This window comes from Diadema setosum, chromosome 2 (genome assembly GCF_964275005.1).
Source record: "Diadema setosum chromosome 2, eeDiaSeto1, whole genome shotgun sequence".
Taxonomy (NCBI): domain Eukaryota; kingdom Metazoa; phylum Echinodermata; class Echinoidea; order Diadematoida; family Diadematidae; genus Diadema; species Diadema setosum.
The window spans coordinates 34,065,778-34,087,768 of NC_092686.1; the positions used below are offsets into that span (position 1 = coordinate 34,065,778).

The window sequence follows — 21,991 nt, forward strand, 5'->3', positions numbered from 1 at the left end:
TGCACATCTACAACCCAAGGCACACATCTGTGCCAAGTTTTATGGGAATCGGTTGAAAACTGAGGAAGTAGTTCGCGACGCAAGATTTGCAACGGACCGACCGCCCGACCGACCGCCCGCCCGACCGACCGACCGCCCGACCGACCGCCCGACCGCCCGACCGTCCGCTGATTCCTATATACCCCCTTCAAACTTCGTTTGGCGGGGGTATAATAAACTCTTCACACTACATAATAACTTTAGATATTCCCATGATAAAGAATGATCACATCTCTCTGAAAGTCATATTGAATTTCTAGAAAACTTCATCCACATGAAAATATTTTATTGATGTGGCTAACAATTTTTTACTTACTTTCTTATGGAAGAATAGATGCATAATCTGCTAAGTTGAGTCTTCAATCATGCCATCTAGGCATCATGACAGGTTATGACATAATGTGAACACAATAAGTAATCTGCAATCATAAAGGGATGACACCTCCCTCATACAGGTCGCCACGGTTGCCCGCCTCCCTCGCGGTCGTTATGGCGATGACTCGATTTCTGAGGACCTTGTCCCAGTCCTCGCCCTTGTCCATCTTGGAGACTCTGGTTGGGAGCGAAAGCCACCGGTCTACCTCCTCTGAGGGCACTGTCGCTAGGTGTGCTGCCCCCATTGCTTCGGGAAACTTTGCAGGAGAGGCCGTTGCCACGCAGAGCGAGATGGGTGGAAGGTCTGCTCTGGGGTTGGCAAGTCTTGTGTTTCAGAACAAGAGAAGAGAGAACACAGCATACATTTGCATCAAAGAGGAAAATACCTTAACATTTTAAAGTTCCTAGCATCAGTACAGATTGATTCTACAATCTCTACAAAGTGCAATCCTATAAAGATTAGCAAAAGACAGTGTAAAGTATATGTGCTTTCTTGTGTCATGATTTTTGTTTCCTTTCATGTCAATCTTTTACAAAGACAGCATTATTTGTCTTCATTTCATTGAGCAGTTAACTGAATTAAGTTAATGAGTCAACAGGGTGAAAGCAAAGAAGTACATAAGTTGCATTTTCTTGTAATGTGCATAAAGACACACACTACAAAGGGATGTCTTCGGTTTAAGTCACTGGTATAAGAATTACATTGATATGAATACTCTACAAAAATCAAACTGTAAAACGAGTCTAAACATTATATTTCTAATGCTTCTAGCAATCATACATGAATGAACTTTGAACTGTAAAACGAGTCTAAACATTATATTTCTAATGCTTCTAGCAATCATACATGAATGAACTTTGAAAACTATAGTATTGAGTTTTGCACCTGTTGAAGTAGTAAGAAACAGCAACAGCTGAGTGGGGACAGAGTGAGTAGGCGTCCTCTTTCCAGCATCGCTGCATGGTGGACAGGACCACGGAGTCATCCACAGCATATGAGCTGATTGTCTCTCTTATCTTAGGAAAGGAAAGCACATACAGAGAAAATGTGTAAATTCTGTCGTGCATCCTCTTCCGCTTAACCCTTTCTGGGCCCGGAACTTTGGAGAGTGTGTACAATGCTATGTGGTTTTCAGTGCAAACTGGCACTCAAGGCACACAAAGGATGAATTGATGTCCATGATCCACAGTATCAGCTCATTACAACATCAGAAATAAAGATTTTTTTTTGACATGTTTGTTAAATTACAGATCGGCAGTTGCGATCTTACAAATTTTATTTGTCAGAGGGAGACAAACTTAAGAAAATTAAAACCTCAACCTTTACCCCTCTACTTAATATTTTATTCTCTTGCATTCACCAGAGATGTACATTTCAAAAACACCCCACCATACATGTACCTTTTTATTCCAACACCTAGTCTGCAAGGAAACCTTTGTGATCCAAATCCTATAATATTTATGCACCAGCATGCTTTCACAGTAGCAGCAGCCATATACTTCTGAAACGCTGATCCTTATAAACAATTTATTCTCAAATACGCAACAGATAGATGCATACTTCTATTCAAAAGTGAATGAACTGTATGGTATTCCTATTTCCTTCACAACTACCACTCAAAAGGAACTTTATTGTGAACTGGGCACAATATTTTATGTGGCACACTGAATACAGAATCACCATAAATGCTGAAGCCATCATACTAACAAGCTAGCACTGACCCTCTAGGAGAGCTGACTGATAATTGTATTACAAGTATCAAGATAGAGTCCAGGGCAATTGAGAAACCCTTATATTTCAGAGAGATTAACTGTAAAAGTGGATAATTTTGCGCGAGTAATTTTTCGCGCTCGGACAGGTAAGATGAGTTTCGCATGTTTCTAATTCGGCAGAAATGGGACAATAACTACTGGAACGTGTGGTATACAAAAATATTTGTGTGCTTTTATTTTTGCACTAGCTTCTGGTTGTGCGAAATGCAAAAAAATTTCCTCACCGCGAAAATTTCCACCTTTACAGTAGATCAGTTCAATAACTGAGAAGATCCTTAGGTGTTCTCCTACTAAATCTTGTCAAATATATCATCGTATCAAATCTATCATGAAACAATATATAGATGATGACTGGCGGGGGAGGGAACATACCGAATGTTCCACCCGAAGGGTTTGAAATGCTATTGAGGGAGGTTATAAGTCCTGAGATGAAGTCGTGGGACTTATAGCCCCCCGAAATATCATTTCAAACCCTGAGGGTGGAACGTTTGGTACATGTTCCCGACAACAAAAGTCATCATCTGTTATATTATATGGGTTAGTCAAATATGTCTAAACGTCAACCATCAAAGATCGTAGAGATTCAGTGTACGATCTTTGCAACCACCAGCATGCAGCACAATGCACTCGATCGCTCGCTCACGCAGAGCCAAATTCACTGTGCGCGTGTGGTCCTATAGGCCTTCTGTCATTTGTTATGTGAAAATGTTTTCCCATGGGAGAACATTACCAAGAATGTTCACCCATGGGCAAACATAACGAATGTACCTCCATCACATGACTGTGTTCAGCCAATCACTAACCGGTATTTGACTAACCCATTTAATATTTGATAATATTATTGTGTTTTTGTTTCTAAATGGGGATGTTTCCTTTCATGAGGGTTAAAAGTCAAGAAAAGAGAAACCAATGCATTGCCCCGTCAAGACCATTCCTACCTTTTTCCAGAGCTTGGTGTCTATAGATGAGTGTCCTTCCTCTTCAAACCTCTTCATGACATCATTGATGTGATTCACATCTCCGCCTGAATACAGCCACAATACTCTCTCCCAGTTGTATGGTAGCTGCAAAGTGAAATGAAAATGCTGACACAACTATTGCAGCGTGATGTGGGCAAAATCAACGTGTTCTAACTTGAAGGCAAGATTATTATCCTATCATATGTTAATGTTAATTTACTGACATTTTATAATCCTTCCAGATGTTTAAGGTCATCCGATTGTAGATTGCTTGTTGTTCCAAAAACGAAGAAATCATGGGGGGATCGGTCGTTTGCACATGCTGGACCTTACCTATGGAATCAGTTGCCTCAAGCTATCTGTCACATTTCGAATGTTGACTCCTTTAAAGTTGCCCTCAAGACTCATTTGTCCATGACCATTTTCCAGTAGAATTGTATATTATGATGTATATTTTTTCATTATCATTATTGTGTCATTCATTTTCATGTGCATGTTTGTGTAAGGATTTTTGTATTTCATGACTTACTTCTTCTACTGCGCCTTGAGCATGTTAACTATGTGGAACTGGCGCATTATAAGTACCCTGTATTATTATTATTATTATTATTATCATATATTTCTACCTCCCTGGTATGATCGAACTTGTATTCGATGCATTGTGTAGATAAAACTTTCGTGTGCATTTTACTTTTACGAATCTTGGCTCCTTGTGAAATTTTATGCTTTCAAAATTTTCAGGTTTTACAGTAATCACATTAACCTATTCCATACAAGAACCTGGTAGCCCGTGTATTAAAATCTGTGGGGATTTCAGAATTCAGCATGGAATGGGTTGAGGTTGTTCACTCGGCTGCTGTCTATTGAGTTATCTCTGATGTGTATCTGTAAGTGGCACAATGACATTATTTGTGAGGGGACAGGCAAAGAATGTGTGTCATTACATAACTGGTTGTAATCCAGTCCAGTCTATAGACTGAATGAAAATGGACAGTGGACTTTGATCGTCAATGGCAATTTATGTTGTGTAGTTGCAAATACAGACAAGTTGTTGATAGGAAACTCTTTTTAAAGGGGTAATTATCCTAGATGTTACGCAAAATCATACCATATGCAAATCACATGGTCCTGGACATAATGGACAATGGGTATGTCAAGAACATAGTGTATTATGCAGATGGGCTCATGCATCATGTGTGTAAGATATACACACATGGACTTGCCCCACAAATATGCAGATTTCACATTTGACCTTGAACTTTGATGCTAACGATTGTTGACTTGTTTCTTCTTTTAGCAAAGCACAACTCTGATGAGGAAGGGCATGACACCAACTGAAATTTCACATTGATTAGAAAATAAAATATCTGGATAGATGGAAAGGAAGGAAACATGACACCATCAATGTGGAAATACAAGGACAACTGCCATTCCTACTGGCAAGTTCTTTGCATATAATGTCAATGGCAAAATTGAGAGGTGGCTCTGGGTGGGTTAATGAACTTTACCTGGATGTCGATGGCAGGAGAGAGAGTCTGGACGACCTTGCCCATGGAGTAGTCATTGTTGTTCAGCGTTCTGTGCACGATGTCATTGCTGTTGACGGCACACACAATCTTGAGAGGCAGACCCATGTGCTTAGCAATGCTAGCAGCTGAAGGATCAAAGTACATTGCCAATAATACATACAGGTTGTGAGCACACTGCCATTTTGATTTGGTCCATGAAATACCAGGCATCAGAACTTGAACAATAGCACAGCTTATATTCGTGCACATACAAAGCTAAATGGTTCACCGATTGCGCATTATCTATTAACAGAAAATGCATATTCTGTGATATCCTGGATAGTATATCAAGTTCATTTCAAGTTCACTATGCACTTCATTCAGTGAGGATAAAGTGCCTTGCACAATATTTTGATAATAGTGGCTACCTATACAGCTCACACAGTACAGGTCTACCTTACGGTGCTCGTGGCAGTTCAAGAAAAATTCATGTACAAACATAAAAGAGCAGGGAAGAAAATACAAACACACTAGCAAGCAAAAAAATCAACACAATTCTCTTGGACATGACAGATTATATCTATGTAACTGCTAATATGAGAGGAACAAATAGGTTTCATAAAACCTATATGTACCTCTCACATCATATAGGGAGCATATAGCTGTTATTTTCACGTACAGATATTTTCGCGAATGAGTAGGTCATGGACATTTTCGCAAGATTTTTTTTTTGAGAATTGACAATGAGGCTCGACATAAGTTTACAAGTAGCCTAGCTCACAGCGATATCTTCGTGTGTCGTTAAATTCACGGTCCAACAGTGACTCACGATATTTGCAAAAATTAAACCCTCGCAAAAATAATAGCTCATACAGTAGCTACAGCCAACAGACTGACAACCATGAACACTCTGAGATCTCTTCCAATGAATTCTGTAAATTTTCCACTTACCAGTCATATTTCCTCCAGCCCCTGTGGGGATGACAACTTCGACCTCTTTGTCACATGATGGGCAAACATTGAAGTAGCCAAAGAAGAAGTGGATGATATGACCCATGACCCGACCCCAGTTGATGGAGTTCAGCGTTCCGAGGTTATGTCGGTCCCTGAAAGAGACATCCGTGCACACGGGCTTGATAACCACGTCGGTGTCGTCGGATGTCCCATCAACTAAGTTTGATTAGAGTGAACAGATTTTGGCATGAGCACTTGCTTTGTAGATTAGAGATATCCCAGTGATGTGGTCATCTTGCCAAGAAAGCATGTTATAACACAAGACTCACAGTCATATTAATGTACAGCTCAGCAAGTCTACAATTTCATGAAATTACAGAGCAAAATATAATATAGGTGCTGCATTCAAAAAACTTTTCTCAAAATATCAAGGAATGGTATTATTTTTCTTAGGCTGAGTCTATCAGTATCTGTTTTATAAGCTAGTAATTTCATCATCGTGCTACAAAATGTATTTCTAGCTGAAATTTGATGAAAACAAGGAGCTTACGAAGGACTGCGAGAAAGCGTCAAATCATTTTCATCATCATCACTAATAATCCATTTGTTATTTTACATAAAATGACGCAAGGAAAGATGGCTGTGATGATGACGTCCACTCGTCTTTGCTCTTCACCTGAGAAAACATGGATGTTCTTGTCAATGGCGGTGAACATGGAGAGCTTCTGGAGCCTCGCACACTCAGGGACAAGAAGGACCAGGTCTATGTTGTCGAGACCTCTCACAGCTTCTATGGCTGCACTACCAGTATCACCCGATGTTCCTGCGAAAAATAAAGACAAAATACTATAGGAATATTCTCATTTAGTCTCAGTCACAGGACCAGATATACAATACTTCCACATGTAACACAACACACAATATAAAGATAGAAATGTGTAGTCAACAAAACCATAAGAAGATATTGTAAAAGGGCATTCTAATCGAGACAATAAAGCAATAAAGCAATAAAACACTGAGTATCAGGAACAAAACAGTGATGATGGGTATAAAAAGGAGTGAAAGAATAGCAACAGAATTAGTGAAGCGGGAGGGGGGGTGGGGGTGGGACCTAACTAGATGTGGTGTGGCAAAAGAAAGGGAAATAAGAAATAAAATAAGTGATTAGCGAAATGATTCTACAGGGCACTGAATCTCAAGGTACCCATCCTGACACAGTCCGAACCAGCAGACAGAAGTTCTAGAGACGACTTGGCACCATTTGACCTTATGAAGAACTCCCGACCTCTCTTTAAAAAAAAAAGAGGGTGATTTGGCTAAAAAAGTATAAAAGAAAATGCAGTTCCCATACGAGTGTGTAGTAAAATTATCAAGAAAAAAAAATTATTCCTCCCATCTTCCACAGGAGTAACGTACTGACATTGTCTCATATTTTATTTTTCACACCATACGCCTCTTAACTCATTCCTCACGGGAACCTGGTATACCAGGTTCCAAAAATGTAAACAAGAGTGCCTGCATTTGTGGCCTAAATTCATGTTTATTTGTGTTATACTGCCAAGATAATCTAGCAATCAAAGGCAGGGCTCACTGTATTTCAGTGTTTACAACTGACCCCGTTCAGGAGCCTCATATTGTTTATAACAAGAGTCTGTCGACAGGCAAAATGAAAAAAAAAAATCTTGTTTGGGGGCATTGAAGGCTCTTAGAAGAACGGGTAAATACCTCCCTTTGTGAATTATTTTTATTTTATACATCTTTCAATTGTCAATGAATAGAGACTAGTTACCTTGTCCTGTCATGCATATGGTGTCATGATGGTCTTTCTGCTGGACAGAGGTGCATTGCTACACCTGAGTCGGCTTCCTAATCTATATCAACTTAGGAGGTATCACTGGATGCAAATGAAGAAGCTTGGCAAGTATTTAAGCCAAGTGCCTGGACACATAAAGTGTCAAGTACTGTATGCACGGAATATTTTATGAGGTTTTTATTTTTGCAAATTTTGCGAGTCAGGTGCTATTTGTGAATTCAAAAACATGCGAAATATATTAACTTGTTATATCGTTGTGTTCCACAATCACGAAATGTAACCACTCGTGAAATAGTCAGGAAGTCCCAATTCGCAAAAAAATTAGACTCGTTAAATATATGGCATATACAGTAAGCTGGTCCTCCACTCTGGCAGCCAATACTAACGCATATTTATTGGGCCTACATGAATTTGTTCATGTGACTGGCATGTGCATTTCGTTATCACAATAGATCCTTTTGTTTCACTATATCAATAAGGATATGTGTCCTATGCTCTTAACTGGATGAATGAATAAATGAATAAGAGTAATAATATTAGTAGTAGTAGTAGTAATAATAATAATAATAATAATTATATAAACAGCAAATGAAAAAAGAGTCATAACAATGAACATAATGGTAATAATTATGACAATGATAATTAGAATACTGATGTAGACAATAGCAACTAAAAACAATGATGACAGAGTAACTCAAAACGTGAATATTAATACAACTGTATTCACCAACAATGAGGATGATATTCTTCTTTCTCTTTGCCAAGAAGTACTGCATGAACTGGGCCAGTGACACCATGGACAGGTCTTTGAAGGAGAGCGTTTTGGTGTGGAAGAGCTCCATGACGTTGAGATCGTTGGAGAGTTTCGCCACACGCAGGGCCTCTGGGATCTTCAGCTTGGCCATGGCTCGATCCACAATATCTGTAATAAAATGTAGAGTGGCTGATAATATAAGGGGCCTTGCCTTGACACTAGGTCGTGGAAGGGGGTCCTTGGGGGCTGCACTCCCACCCCCATACTTATGGTACCTAACAAGGAATATGCACACACACAATTATAATCAATTTATCTATATTATAGAAGTCTAGTTGAACAAACATTACCTGGCTACTACACTATCCTACAGTACTAGATTTTAGATGTGGAAACCACATAAATTTACTTGTTGCAAAAAGTAGGATAGAGTCTAACTGCGACCAGCCCCAACGATTCGCCTCCCACAGAAATGTGTACAAGGAGCGCCCCAGGGTTAGAGTCTAGAGGAATTTGCATAGAAAACAGGGTCTAGCCTATCTATAGCTGCATGGTACACATTGAGGAGCACATTTCAAAATAGATTAGTTGTACATGCACAGCCACAGGTACACAGAATCACTGACACTGTCACACTGTATGTCTGCAATTCACATTTTATCACAAATATTAATATCATCACCATCATCATCATCAGCATCATCATCGACATCATCATCATTATAACGTTAGTAATCATACGCCATACGGTATCGTTGTCACTATCATCGGTATCGTTGAAAACCAATTAAAATGGGGATCAATCTCCATTCTGTCCCATCATCAACATGAAAAAAAAAAAGCAGACAATAACATAACAGTGTAGATCTTGACGAAAGCTCCATTTACCCTCCAAGTCTGCCAGTAGTACCTCATCCTCGCCCACAAACAAAGGGAAGATCCTTTTGCACAATTCGGGATACGAGAGCTTGGACCACTCTAGCAGCGTGCTCCGCGAGACTTGCGGGACTTCTTCGGGGATGAGCAAGCCACCGTCCGGCAGATAGCCCGGCGTAAATATTGCCTCTTCGAAAGAGAATTTACCGAATTTATCGGTTCTTGTCCCAACGTATTTCATGGTGGCTGGGTCTATGATGTACTACCAGCCCAATTTCAAAGTGGCTTCTGAATCGATTAGCATACAGTGACTATTTTTCTGATCTTTCACGGCCGTTGAACTGTGATACGCTATGCTGCTACTACATGTATACTAGCAGACGTTGCGCCTATCCATCTAGGCAGCTCAGTGACGTGTATGGTGCTATGCAGCACTGAGATCGTGAGCTGAGTACAGTGTTTCGGTGTGTACACGTGTACTACACAACGGACTAGTGTATGTGTAGTGTTTTTTTTTTTTGCTTAATTTTGTTTACCCTCATAAATGCTTCACATGTACGTCAGTTGACAGACTCATGTTTACCGGGAGTTTAAGAGACAATAAAGTGCTCCCATGTCCGTAAAGCAAATGTGGCAGGGTATGGAGAAACTGCATTGAAGAAGGAAGAAAGCGGTGGTTGAAAAGTTTTGAATTTCCCTCCTCATTATATTCTCCACATCACATACACCTACTCTCAGTTCTTTTTTGTTTGTTTATAGGCTCCTATAGGTTGAAATACAGAATAGCTCACCATATCAATAATTGTCAAATACTAGAAGTCACAAAACCCAGAAATTGCAAATATAAAATTCCTTCCGAGTCTTTTAGATTGTAAAAATAGCTTACTCAATTATTGTTGTACCTGATGATTCTTGAATTAATTCAGGGGGTGTTTCATCAATTTAGTCAGCATTGACAAGTTGTCAGTCTCTGACAATTTCAGTAAAATCCTTGGGTTTGATTGGCTGAGATGCTCTGGTCACCGTCCTGTTACCATGGTGATTGTCAGAGACTGACAACTTGTCAGTTCTGACAACTTTCATGAAACGATAACAGTTTTTGAATCGCAGGGGCGAATCCAGGAATTCCGTAAAAAGGAGAGGGGGAGCGCCTCTGAAAAAAATATATATATGTATATCTATATATAGGCCTATATAACATATATATATATATATATATATATATATATATATACATCCCAGGTGCCACTTCCGGGTTTAATCTGCTGACAAGGAAAAACAAACCCCCAAAAACAAACAAAAATGTCATATTGATTACTGAGTAGATTGTAATTGTAATGATTGGGTACTGAACGAAATATTTAGGATCTATTCTGAATTGAATTGAATTGGATTATGCTTGTGTGTGTATGTGTGTGAGTGTGTGTGTGTGTGTGTGTGTGGGGTGTTTCAACTGTCTCTGTTTCACAATGATTTGAAGTAGCAGTTGTCATTGTCATTACAAAATATATAAATGAAGATGCACCGTCACAGTGGGGTTGTCTAAAAGCAATCTTCATCTTAACCAGGATATTAACAGACACAGTATAAAGTCACTCAAAATTTCATTCACTTCCGAATGATCCCCAGACATAAAAAAGTCCTTCTTTCAGCAAAGCAGTCGTTACACTGGCCCTCGTAACTGCAGCATACTAGTAAATCGCCAAATACTCGCAAAATGGCAACACTATTATATTCTTTTTAATTTTTTATCAATTCGGAGACAGCCCGAATGAATAAGGGTAAAAGACTGTTGTTATATACTGTGCAGGATACTCTGATGTATACTCCATGTATCAATAAAAAATAACAATTTGAGCCTTGGGTATTAAACGTAGTGGAACATTTTATATACCCAAAGCTCAAATTTTTATTTTTCATTAATAGTAGACATCAGAGTACTCAGTATCATGCACATGTAGTATAAAAACAATCTTTTACTCTTATTCATTCGGTTTGTCTCCGAAGTTTTATATATTCTATATGTATATATATATATATATATATATATATATATATATATATATATATATATATATATAGCAATATCCATAACACACACACACACATACACACACTACATCTCCCGTGCAAGATTTGTTGTTGATACATTTAAGTCTCTTTGCACCCGACCGCGCCATGTTAAATTTTAGTCCATCGCTGTCACTATATAATACCTGTAAGTATATATAGGTGTGTGTGTGTGTTATGGATATTGCTAATGATGGTTGAAATATATACCGACAAGAAAGGAATCAATATGTTCGTCTTTGTCATAATTTATTCTTGTGCTAAACACCTCACTTACTATATAATCATTCGTTTTCACATGGATACATTGATGTAATACAATAATTCAGTCGAACGAATCAAACATATACATATAGGTCAAGCCCGTTAGTTATCAATACTGACATGACATAGTCACAATGAAAAAAAACAACAACTTTTTACCTATACTATATAACAAGGGAAAAAAGCCAAGTGAAAATTAAAATCATGTAGTTTCGATTTGAGATCATTTTCTGTAGTTAATAGGTGCATAACAATTCTTCACCTTAAACCTTTCTACCTTTGCATATTTTGATAATCATAATCATGAACTATATATAAAAAAAAAGCCGCGTAACTACATAGTCCGATCACAAACCCTATATCGTTTATTGCGGGGTGAAATAATTTGCCATACATGAACACGGTCTTCTTATCAACATGTATAGGCTATATTGTACTACGAATGTCAGGACAAATTGCAAGCTGGCGTAAATGTTATTTCTCGTTCTCCCGGAAGAAAAAAACAAACAAACACATGAATCATAAATTAGAAAGAGAGAGAGAGGTGAGAGAGAGAAAGAAAGGATATCTATGGGTAAATCTTTCAATCAACATCTTTGGGGAAGTTGACATGATAGGTTCTTAAACTCTTAAACAAATCAAAGCAAATAGTATATTTTCTTTGGTAACATATTTCGGACTTGGTAGGCAATGAGTACTGTCATAGGTAAAGTGAAATTTCACTTCTTGTTCATTTTAAGAATCAAAAAGTAAAACAATCAAACAGACAATGATGCCGGAAGTTTCATTAAAATCGGAAGTCGAACAGGAGAATAGGAGAATAGTCAAATTTCACTTTCCCGCTAAACGGTTTGCCATCGGTGTCAACAACAATACGCAAGTTAGATTGGGTATATCGTGTCATCGAACCACAGCTCCCATACCGATTCGTAATTAAAATCATTACATAAGTTATGTCTTTGATCAATTTTTAACTAGCAACCAAAAATAAGGAAAATACGTGACAATAATCCTGTGCCATAAACAGTGATTGTTGTGCGCGGCTATAATACATCATCGTCATGATCGTTGTGTCTGTCTCGAATGCAAGATCATTGCATGTTATCGTATTTCGGAGAAATAATCATGAACTATAGTTTACTGCATGCAGCTCCATATAAGTAATTTTGTTTGCCTTTGTTCTGCAGTCAACTTGAGCATGAAACGAATTCATGTTTACTTTTGAGAGGGAAATTTTACATCATTAATGTGGAACAGTTGGAACCATTATACCAATATGTTAAAATGCAAATGAATGTAGCTTAATAGATCTTAACGAGAAGTAAGTGCTTTGAAATCATATGCGATGAGTCACATCTCTTGACTGTCCTTCTAGAATCCCGAATAGTTATTATTTTCTAAGAGTTTCAGAAGCTTAGGAGCATTCAAAGACATGAATTCATCGAAGTCGATGACCTGGTCGAACAGGCGTTTCGTATCATCCACGCTGTACTCAGGACATGCTGTCTGATAAAACTGGAACATGACACCCAAATCTTTCGCTCGAGGCAAGTCTAGCTTCTTGAAGTCCTCCGCTGTCATCTGGAATGGGTCAAAGGTCAAAGGACGAGCAGTTTGCGTAAATTTAAAACTTTTGTTTGCAGAAGTAAAAACTGGAAAACAGTGTAACAAATCAATTTATTACCTTTTAAGCATTATACATACCGTCGCAAAATCTTAAGGAAAGGCACATATTTTTATTTTCATAACAAAAATAATTGATCAATTTATCAAAAATCAAGAATCGTGCATGACATACTCTTGTCCAGGCGCAACAGGTGACATATACAACAATAATTATGGTTTCTACTTTTTCAAGAAAAGACCATCTATTTAGTACGTTGGTTTTTAAAGGTCATTGCATCTGAGGCAAATTAAGCGATACCGAGTTGTAATCGGCTGATAGGATCGATCTTTCTGTGTGTTTCTTTGTTATAAACGCTGTACAGTGTTTGTCACAAACTATTCAAGTGTCATGCGTCCATGCAGTGTGAGTCTGATTTCGTCATTTTTTTGTTGTTGTTGTTGTTGAAGATGATGTACGCTTTTTCCTTGTCTTAAAAAAAAAACACGAATCGGTAGATTCACAACTTTGTGTGCAATACGATCAATATCTATCTTTTTTTTCGCGTAAAGTCTCCATGGTTTACCCCCTTTATAGGCATAAGTGGGAGAATCGAAAAGACAGTGATGGAGTGTAAGTATCAATATTGAAGATGACTATAATTGACAATAGTAGTCATGGTGATTATGATTATGATTATGATACCAAAATTACTGTTGTGTGCGTTTCCGACATCATCGTTACTATATAATAAGAACAAGCCCCACACCCTATGCCCAGGCCTACAGCATCATGACAGTTTGACCACGCCCACCTGGGAAGCTTTTATGACCAGTGGGGCAACGTGCTTGGAGGCGATCGCTGCGTATTCGGCTATGGTTCTGTAGTCTCCCGCTAGACCCACACGCCGACCGACGTAGTGCTCGGGTTTCTTGAAGACAGCTAAAAGTGCTTGGCCTGCCTGGGATGCACAGATCATTGGTAGCGGCTTCCCCTCCATGGGAATATCTGTGAAACAATCACAAATAATATTATGACGTGTGCCAGAAGGAATATGTTAGCTCTAAAGTTAATCGTTCATTCTGCCCCTGCCATCTTCCTTCCTTCCTTTCTTCCACCATTCATTATCATTGCGCAAGGCGATGAATTTGATTTGCTAAACCACATAATAATAATAATGATAATAATAATTAACATTTATATCGCGCTTAATACACAGTCTCTAAGTGCCTTACACGTATCATAATTATACCAAAACATAATCTTACATTATTCAACATAACTACAAAACTCATGATCGACTTCAGACATTAAACAATCATGCGATTATTATGCTCACCTGTGACCAGGGAGATGGAAATTACAAAGATATTATGTACGTACAATAACCATTATGACGGTGAAGGAGAATGAGACATGCTGTTTTCATTCTACAACTAAATCTGGACTGATGTAAACTAAAAAAAAAAAAAAAAACCACACACACACACACACACGACATAATCACCCCATGTTTGCAAGGATTTCATTATAGTATCTTTTGTGATGATTGGAAAGAGAATAGGTGAAATGCTGTGAATGGCGATGCCGATAATTTCAGATGTATAAACTCAATCAGGTTAGTTCTTTGGTTCTTTGCTTATTGGTCAGCATTATGACAAAAATATATCATCAATTAAGATAAATCTCTCTCTGAGGATGGCGTTAAATATTACATGAAGTAGAGATGAATCAAAGGAAGAAAGACAGCACTGCTCGAAACACAACGGCAGAGGGCTCACTCCAAACGTAACTGGCGTCATTCTGACGAACGGGAATGAAATCCCGGAGAATGTTTTCCATGTACACCGGAAATCTCACGCTTGTGCACCGCAGTCCCGACTTGAGCATCATGTTCTCAACCTTGGCCTTGCCGTCGAACTCCGGACAAGGTTGACCTATGGCCTCCCTGACCGACTGCAGACCGCTGAAGACAAAATGTTGCACGCCACACTGAATAGCCGCTTGAATCAATGCACGACCCTAAGTATAAAGACAAAAATGTAAGTGCTGATGGTATATAGAACGCGGGATACAAGGTAGAGAAAAACCCTTGAATGTCTGAGATAAAAGAAAGTTGATGATTGAACTTCTTATGAATAAAGATTGCTTGCTCAGCCCAGTTTCAATTCTACTTAACTGTTAAGGAAAGTGTATGATGTCTTCCGTTCACTGCCAACTTTTGTCGCAGTAACGGTGCTCTGGCCGCTCGGACCTTGTTATAAATCTGGATTTTGCTAAAGAAATATATAGGCGGTGAAAGAGTACGTTACTTTGCTAACATACACATTCCCTTTATTTGATATTTATGAACACGAATGGTTGTACGCGTGCAGGGACGTAGGATTGATTGGAGGTGCGACAATTGCCATTATCCTTGAGATACACCTTTCTAACGAGTATCCATGATGGTTTTCGGTTATCATCTAGTTAAATTCCGAAGCCAAAAACTGAAAGATAATTCTACCGACTATTTTGACACAATAGACTCCACATGATAGGCTTACTGAATATTTAATTCAGAAGTTAAACAGTACTTCAGGAAAAACTCGTGTCCACAGAATGAGAGTGAGGAGGGAGATGGCATGCAAAGAAGATAATTGGGAGTGAGAACAGACCTGCAGAACTATTGAGCACGTTTGCTTTTCATATTGAGGTGGAGATTGTTTATTGTGTGTGGCACAAATCCGAAATGAACAGCCCTGATAAAGACGCTGACGCTTTTACCAAGAAACGTAGATGAATGGTGACGAATCACGAAATTTTGTAGTTGGGCGATTTATTAGTTTGAATGACGTCTTACCCGTCAATGGTGAATCCAACTTCCAACATATTTTAATAGTCTGGCAGAAGAATTTGATATGTTAGTATGACACTCATATTTGAGAGAGATGGAGGGCCCTGATTGTTTTACCTTAATCTTGAATAATAGCAAGGGTATGCTATACACACACACAAAAAAAACGACAACATCTTAAAACTCGGGGAATGGACATCTTAATGAGGGAATCTGAAGAGGAATGACATCATAATGCAAACAATCAATAAACCTTGCATATGGTTTATCTGATGAAATCATCTGTCTTGATTGCGATATTTTGACACTCACCCGAAGCACTTCTCTCTCTTCGTCGAACTTCTCGAGGTAGTTTCCTGTAACAGCGTAGACGCCGTAGCTGCCCATCATTGCCGTCGTCAGCGATTCCGGTTTGTCATAGTCGGCGACAACCATCTCCACTCCTGAATAAACGTCATGTTGCATGATTTGACAACAAGCAAGTTTCATTTGTAGTTTAAAGGACTAATATATGATAAACTGAATAGTTTCTATTCTATTTCACTCCTTTAATACTGAACTATCCGAAACAATCCGTGCTTTCATTTGTCTGAAGCGTCTACTATCTAAAACAATTTGTTCTTTGGTGGTAGTAGTTTACATTATTTTCTGGGAAGAAATATGATACTCAGTATAATACTGATATAACATAACTGGTATAATACTGATATACTAAGTATATACGATTTATGCTTCACGCCTGTTGGATGGATTTGCATTGTATTTCATCCATCTGCTTCTCATGACATACTTGACATCACTTTCTCTTGTGGTATATTTTGGAATAGGACATATATAGAAAATAATTATTTGAACGGTAGTATCACTGTCATTCATTTGTTCCCCCTCAATATGGCATGGTTATAGTTGAGCGCTGTGAATGTTTTCAACGAATGATGTTCATAAGGTTTGTGAAGCCCGCCGCATACAAAATAATAATATAAACTTATTGAAGATGCAATTAACCTAACCTCAAGAAATATAGTATATATGATGCATTATATCTATATATTTTTTTCGTTGAATAAATAGTAGGGAGAATTGGATTTTTAATGGTAATCAATAATGTTCCACACACAAGCAGACAGACAGACATACTCTGAGAGAGAGAGAGGGGGGGGGGGAGGAGGGAGACAAAACATGCACACATCCTGAGGAAACAATGAAACTAAACCAATGAAAGCTAGCCAACAGCATTCGAAGGTGGAGCCTCAAATTCACTTTGCACAGTTTTCAGTTGACTGTATCCTATACCCGATCTATATACCGTAAATAAATTTCCTCATGAATAAGACTAACCTATTTGTCACATCCTTGTTATAGGGATAATAAGAAACACACAAATACACACGAAAAAAGAAACAAACACATACAAACATACAAACATGGAGATAGAGGAGTAATGTAGGGTATCATAAGATCAATCATAGTTATTTTGATATATCATATTCGTCATGTCTTCGTTTGTCGTTACGAAACAGTAAAAGCGTTCTTGGTAGAAGGTTCTCTCAGTAAGTCACAAACAGCCTGCTAACTCTCGGATGACTAGTCTATATTATTCTGATGACGAATACTATGATATTACGCAGACCAAAGTAAAAAAGACCTTGAACGTTCCACTTGTCGGCTATACACTTTTGTGTTATGAAAAGAAAGAAAGACGTGCCTACGCCGGAACTCCCCCTATCCAGGCCTTTGTATGATCAAGGAGGTGAGACGAGCGACCGCCCTGGTATATGAGAAAGCGAGGCGTGCCTGCGCCACAACTTCCCCCGTAAAATTATGATAAGAAAGAGACGTGCCTAATACATACGTCACAACTTCGCGTTTTCAGCCAATCATCTTTTGTTGTTCGCATTCCCTTCGTCCAATACTAGGCCCAAGTCTCGTCAAATCTCCCACCGTTATGGGATGTTATTACTAGTATTGTGTTTTAGTTCCACGGCCGTGTGGTTAACAACACACAAAAATCAACATTTCGAAGGGCGCCACTACCGTGTGTTCCTTTAGAAAGACGTTTTTAGCATGCGTGATTACACAAATTTTGTGTCAACTATATTTGCCATGAAAACAGAGTAAAGAAAGAAAATATGGAGCAAGAAAACAAGGCATGTGTGTATGTCCTCGGCTGTATGTGAGTGTGTGTGTGTGTGTGTGTGTGTGTGTGTGACAGATGATTTTTTAGCTTTCATTCTCTTCTATATCACTGTGTTACTGCGAATGAAATGATGTAACAGTTTAAGAAAGATCTTATGGATAGCTGTCATTAGATGGGGAAGGTGACACCATATTTAAGTGCCTTGTATCATGGGAGCCATTAAATAATCACAATTATCCCTAGTTATCAAAATAAAATGTAATTGCTATCACTGCTACCCCCAGTTTCCTATTCCACGCACTTTTGGCTCTTCCAAACCGAAAAAAGGGGGAGTTTGAAACAAACAAACAAACAAACAAACGTAACACCACAACAAAACCAATGACTTTCTAAAAGTTCTGTGCAGAGATTCTTTCCATATAGAAGTGGGATGGGGACAATGGACATTTGCCCCCCCCCCCCTCCCATTCTCACACTGAAAACGATCCGCTGCATTTGAGTACAATAAGATAATAATTCCAGTTTATAGGTTGTTGCAACGAGATATTCGCTAATGGTTACTTGTAGTGTATCATCGCAAATCATCGGCACCACACAGCACGTAGTTCAGTGAGACAGATTTGAGAGCAGTCAGTGGGCGCAATGTTTTACCGGGCAGGGCTGCAAGTTAGTTTTGTTTTGATTTGTTTGTTATTTGTTTGTTTTTATTTGGTGTTGTTGTAGAACGCTACTACGGTAAGTCCCTGGGCCTGGCTTGGGCAGCACGCGGCCAAACCAAACGGCTGTACCTAAACTATGATTATATTCTTCATCATCCTTGGCCGAGGACACAGAGTCTTCCTGGAAGGACATTATTATAGCAGGGTCAGATAGTGATTGAACTACAAGGACAGTGGTCTTGAAGGGAGAATAACAGAAGCAAGAGTAGGGCATGGATTGTCCTAAAGAAAGTATAGGGCACAGGACAGTTGCCTTCCAAACGTCACATAACAGACTAGTTGGCGGAGATAGTTTAATTCGCAAGATGTTGGCAGTTTATGTAAATACTGACTATCATCAAAATTCGTAACAAGTGGTACAATGGTAAGTAAGCGCCATTGCTCTAAACTTCAAACTGACATGATTCCGCCCTTCTAAAAAAAAAAAGTTCATGTAATTGATATGTTCATCATAATATCATATATACATACATTAGCATTTCACATTTACATTTAATTCGGGTTTGGAACAAATCTGGTAACACGCAATAATGCAGTTGTAAACAAGACAAATTAATAAAAGAGACTGCCATACAATCTTAAGACATAATGACGTTTTTGACTGTGCATGACATAATACACCGATGTATAGGGGAACTAAACAGAAGCTATAGTATCTATGCAATGGACTAAATCTCAATGGAAAGTAAAGAGACAATTTACAGACATATGCCATGATTTGTACAGACGATGCATGTCCTTTAACTGGATTCATCGAAAAGACTATGATATCGTATTGTTTAAAACTATAAACACACAAACACACACACGCACACACACACACACACACACACACACACACACACACACACACAACACCCCCTTCACACACAAAAAACCCCAAACAAACAAACCTCCATCACGTCGTATTACCCGCTCCTGGCAACTCGCGTACATGATAATGCCGATGATTGGAAAAGATAAATATATCTTATGTTGTTGCTTTAACTTTGTCAATGATACGGTAAGAACTGCTCATGATATATTTTGATTATTACGAAATACTTTGATTACTGAAAAATTCACCTTTTGCTTGTAGCGCGATGGCGGCGTCGCTCCGGTTGGATCGGGACACACCACGCACAGCGAACGAACCGTCTTTAAGCAGAGCTTCGACCAACGAACCGGCCTGGCTTCCAGTCGCCCCAAATACTGTGATCAGCTTTGACATGGTTCCCCCTCTAGAAAACCCGTTTTTAGTCTGAAAATGATGACAGAACAAGCTCTACTATCTTCAACAGTGAAAGCTCCTATGGAGAGAGTGCCACATAGATGACCAAACGACGCGAGAATTTCGTCAACAGAACTCAAAACAGAAAAAATATGCTTCTAGTCTTATATCTCCATCATGTCCATGGTTCACTGAACGTGACGTCCGGAAAGGTCGATTGATAGGGCTAAATGTGGTTTCTGAGCCAACAACTGAAATCAGAAGACCGAGTGTGATTTGCAATTCCCAGGAGAACGTTCAATGACAACAATGAATACAAAAGTAAACTTGAAGAGAATATTGTGATTTCTATAACCGTGAGGGGGAAGGGGGGGGGGGGGGTGGAAGAAATGATCTGTTTCTCAAGAAAAATTATGACAGACAATATCCTCCCATTCACATTTCTAAAACAGTCTGATGTATCGTTTTGAAATCGCGGTAAATGACAGTGAAATGGATTTTTTTTTATCATCATGTCGTCGAACTGCGAAGAAAAGAAGCGACAAAGCATGCATGCGTGTATAACAGGGTAAACTGTTTCTTCTCATTTACTGCCACCAGACCTAGAGAGAAGCTGTCCTCGGTAGTTGAAACCCTTTGTTTTCCTTTTTGCCTGTCCAGGGTCTTCAGCCTTTTTTTTTTCTTTTTTGGACCATATTAAAAACATAAATAGCTTAGTGGTCGAAAAAATTACAATCTCTTTCAAAAAGTGTACAAATCATATCAATCATGATCATAATGTTCTTAAAGGAGACCTCCGGATGATTTTCAGACTTTTACATTTGAACAACTATAATTCAGTTAAACTGAGTACAGAGTTTCAGAATTTATAGTGATTGGGATGAGGAATGAGAATGTTTTCAAAATTTGTAACAAATTGCAATGAACAAGGATGATGACATGGCAGCCTCACCATAGGAATGCATGAGTTGGGGCTCACGGAAGCAGAACAAAAGAAGAAGGCATGCATAGATTCTTCACAGGTGAACTTGTTGAGCAAGTGGTATTGTAATGGAATTGCACTGCTACATTTCTGAAATATATGAGGCTCTGATGTCATCAACACTGTTCAGTGTAATTTGTTTAAGATTTTCAGTTTATTGGTTTCTCTGCTCAAGGACCACAACAAATTCCACGAATCCAAACATGGAGCTTTTGATTTATGTACTACATGATGTGAAATTATGAAAATCGTCCGGAACGTCCCTTTAACTACTACAGGCAAATCTTAGAGATAAAAGTAAATAATGAACCAAGAGTATGTTTGTATAGGTTGCTCTAAAGTTTTTAGATATTTTGTTTATAAAAAATGCGTGTACAATTTATGGTGAGCACTGAAGAGTTGCAAATAATTTTTTTTTTTTTTTAAACGGAATATTCAAAGAAGGCGATTGATATGGAGCCGTTATGTCTTTTTATGTGAGGTTGTACGGGTCTGTTGTGTGCGGTTATGTGGGGAGGGTTTTTTGAGAAACGTTGAAGGTGAAATTCGTATATTTATTTATTAATTCATTCCATTTTTTCCACAGAGTAGCTCTTTCAGTTGAAGAATTGGTTTACAAAGGGGCCCTGCGTAAGAACAAAATACATATAACAAAATGATAGTATAAAAATACGGTAAAATAATAATAGTACAATTACACAAATTCAAAATGTAATAAAAAATTTCAAAATTCCAACCACAAATCACGAAATTTTATTTTACAGATTAAACAGGTAACATTAATGTCTAATGCACTACTCCTATAGCAAATTATGAAATACATGCGTATTTTTTTTCTTTAAAAAGGAGGATTATGACGGATAATATCCTAAGTTAGTATTTGCGGAGTAGTTAAAAAACAAAAATAATGTCCTCCTCTTCATAACTTGCTAACAGTATCTGGCATAGACATACATGTAACGACGACTTTTACACTTTAAAAGATTTTCATTTAAATTTAGAAAAAATATGTGAGCTGCATTATTGGAGCCAGTCCGACTTATTACTCACCCGAAGAAATCTACTCGCCTCATGAAATGGGTTTCCCTTCATTGTTTACTCAGTCAACACACGCCCATC

At 38.4% G+C, this 21,991-nt stretch overlaps 2 protein-coding genes across 2 annotated transcripts; both read right to left on the bottom strand.

Moving 5' to 3' along the window:
• Positions 1 to 281: 281 nt before the first annotated feature.
• Positions 282 to 9,387, bottom strand: LOC140242080 (threonine synthase-like 2). Its single transcript, XM_072321843.1, has 8 exons — positions 9,064 to 9,387; positions 8,149 to 8,343; positions 6,285 to 6,431; positions 5,606 to 5,824; positions 4,655 to 4,800; positions 3,126 to 3,251; positions 1,301 to 1,431; positions 282 to 738 (listed from the first exon to the last, which is right to left on the bottom strand). Exons 1-8 carry the CDS (start codon positions 9,290 to 9,292, stop codon positions 465 to 467), a joined length of 1,467 nt encoding a protein of 488 aa, XP_072177944.1. The 5' UTR covers positions 9,293 to 9,387; the 3' UTR covers positions 282 to 464.
• A 3,369-nt stretch (positions 9,388 to 12,756) lies between these two features.
• Positions 12,757 to 19,890, bottom strand: LOC140244365 (nmrA-like family domain-containing protein 1). The gene is made up of 5 exons (XM_072324008.1): positions 19,746 to 19,890; positions 16,137 to 16,267; positions 14,770 to 15,010; positions 13,803 to 13,996; positions 12,757 to 12,966 (listed from the first exon to the last, which is right to left on the bottom strand). Exons 1-5 carry the CDS (start codon positions 19,888 to 19,890, stop codon positions 12,757 to 12,759), a joined length of 921 nt encoding a protein of 306 aa, XP_072180109.1.
• Positions 19,891 to 21,991: the final 2,101 nt, after the last annotated feature.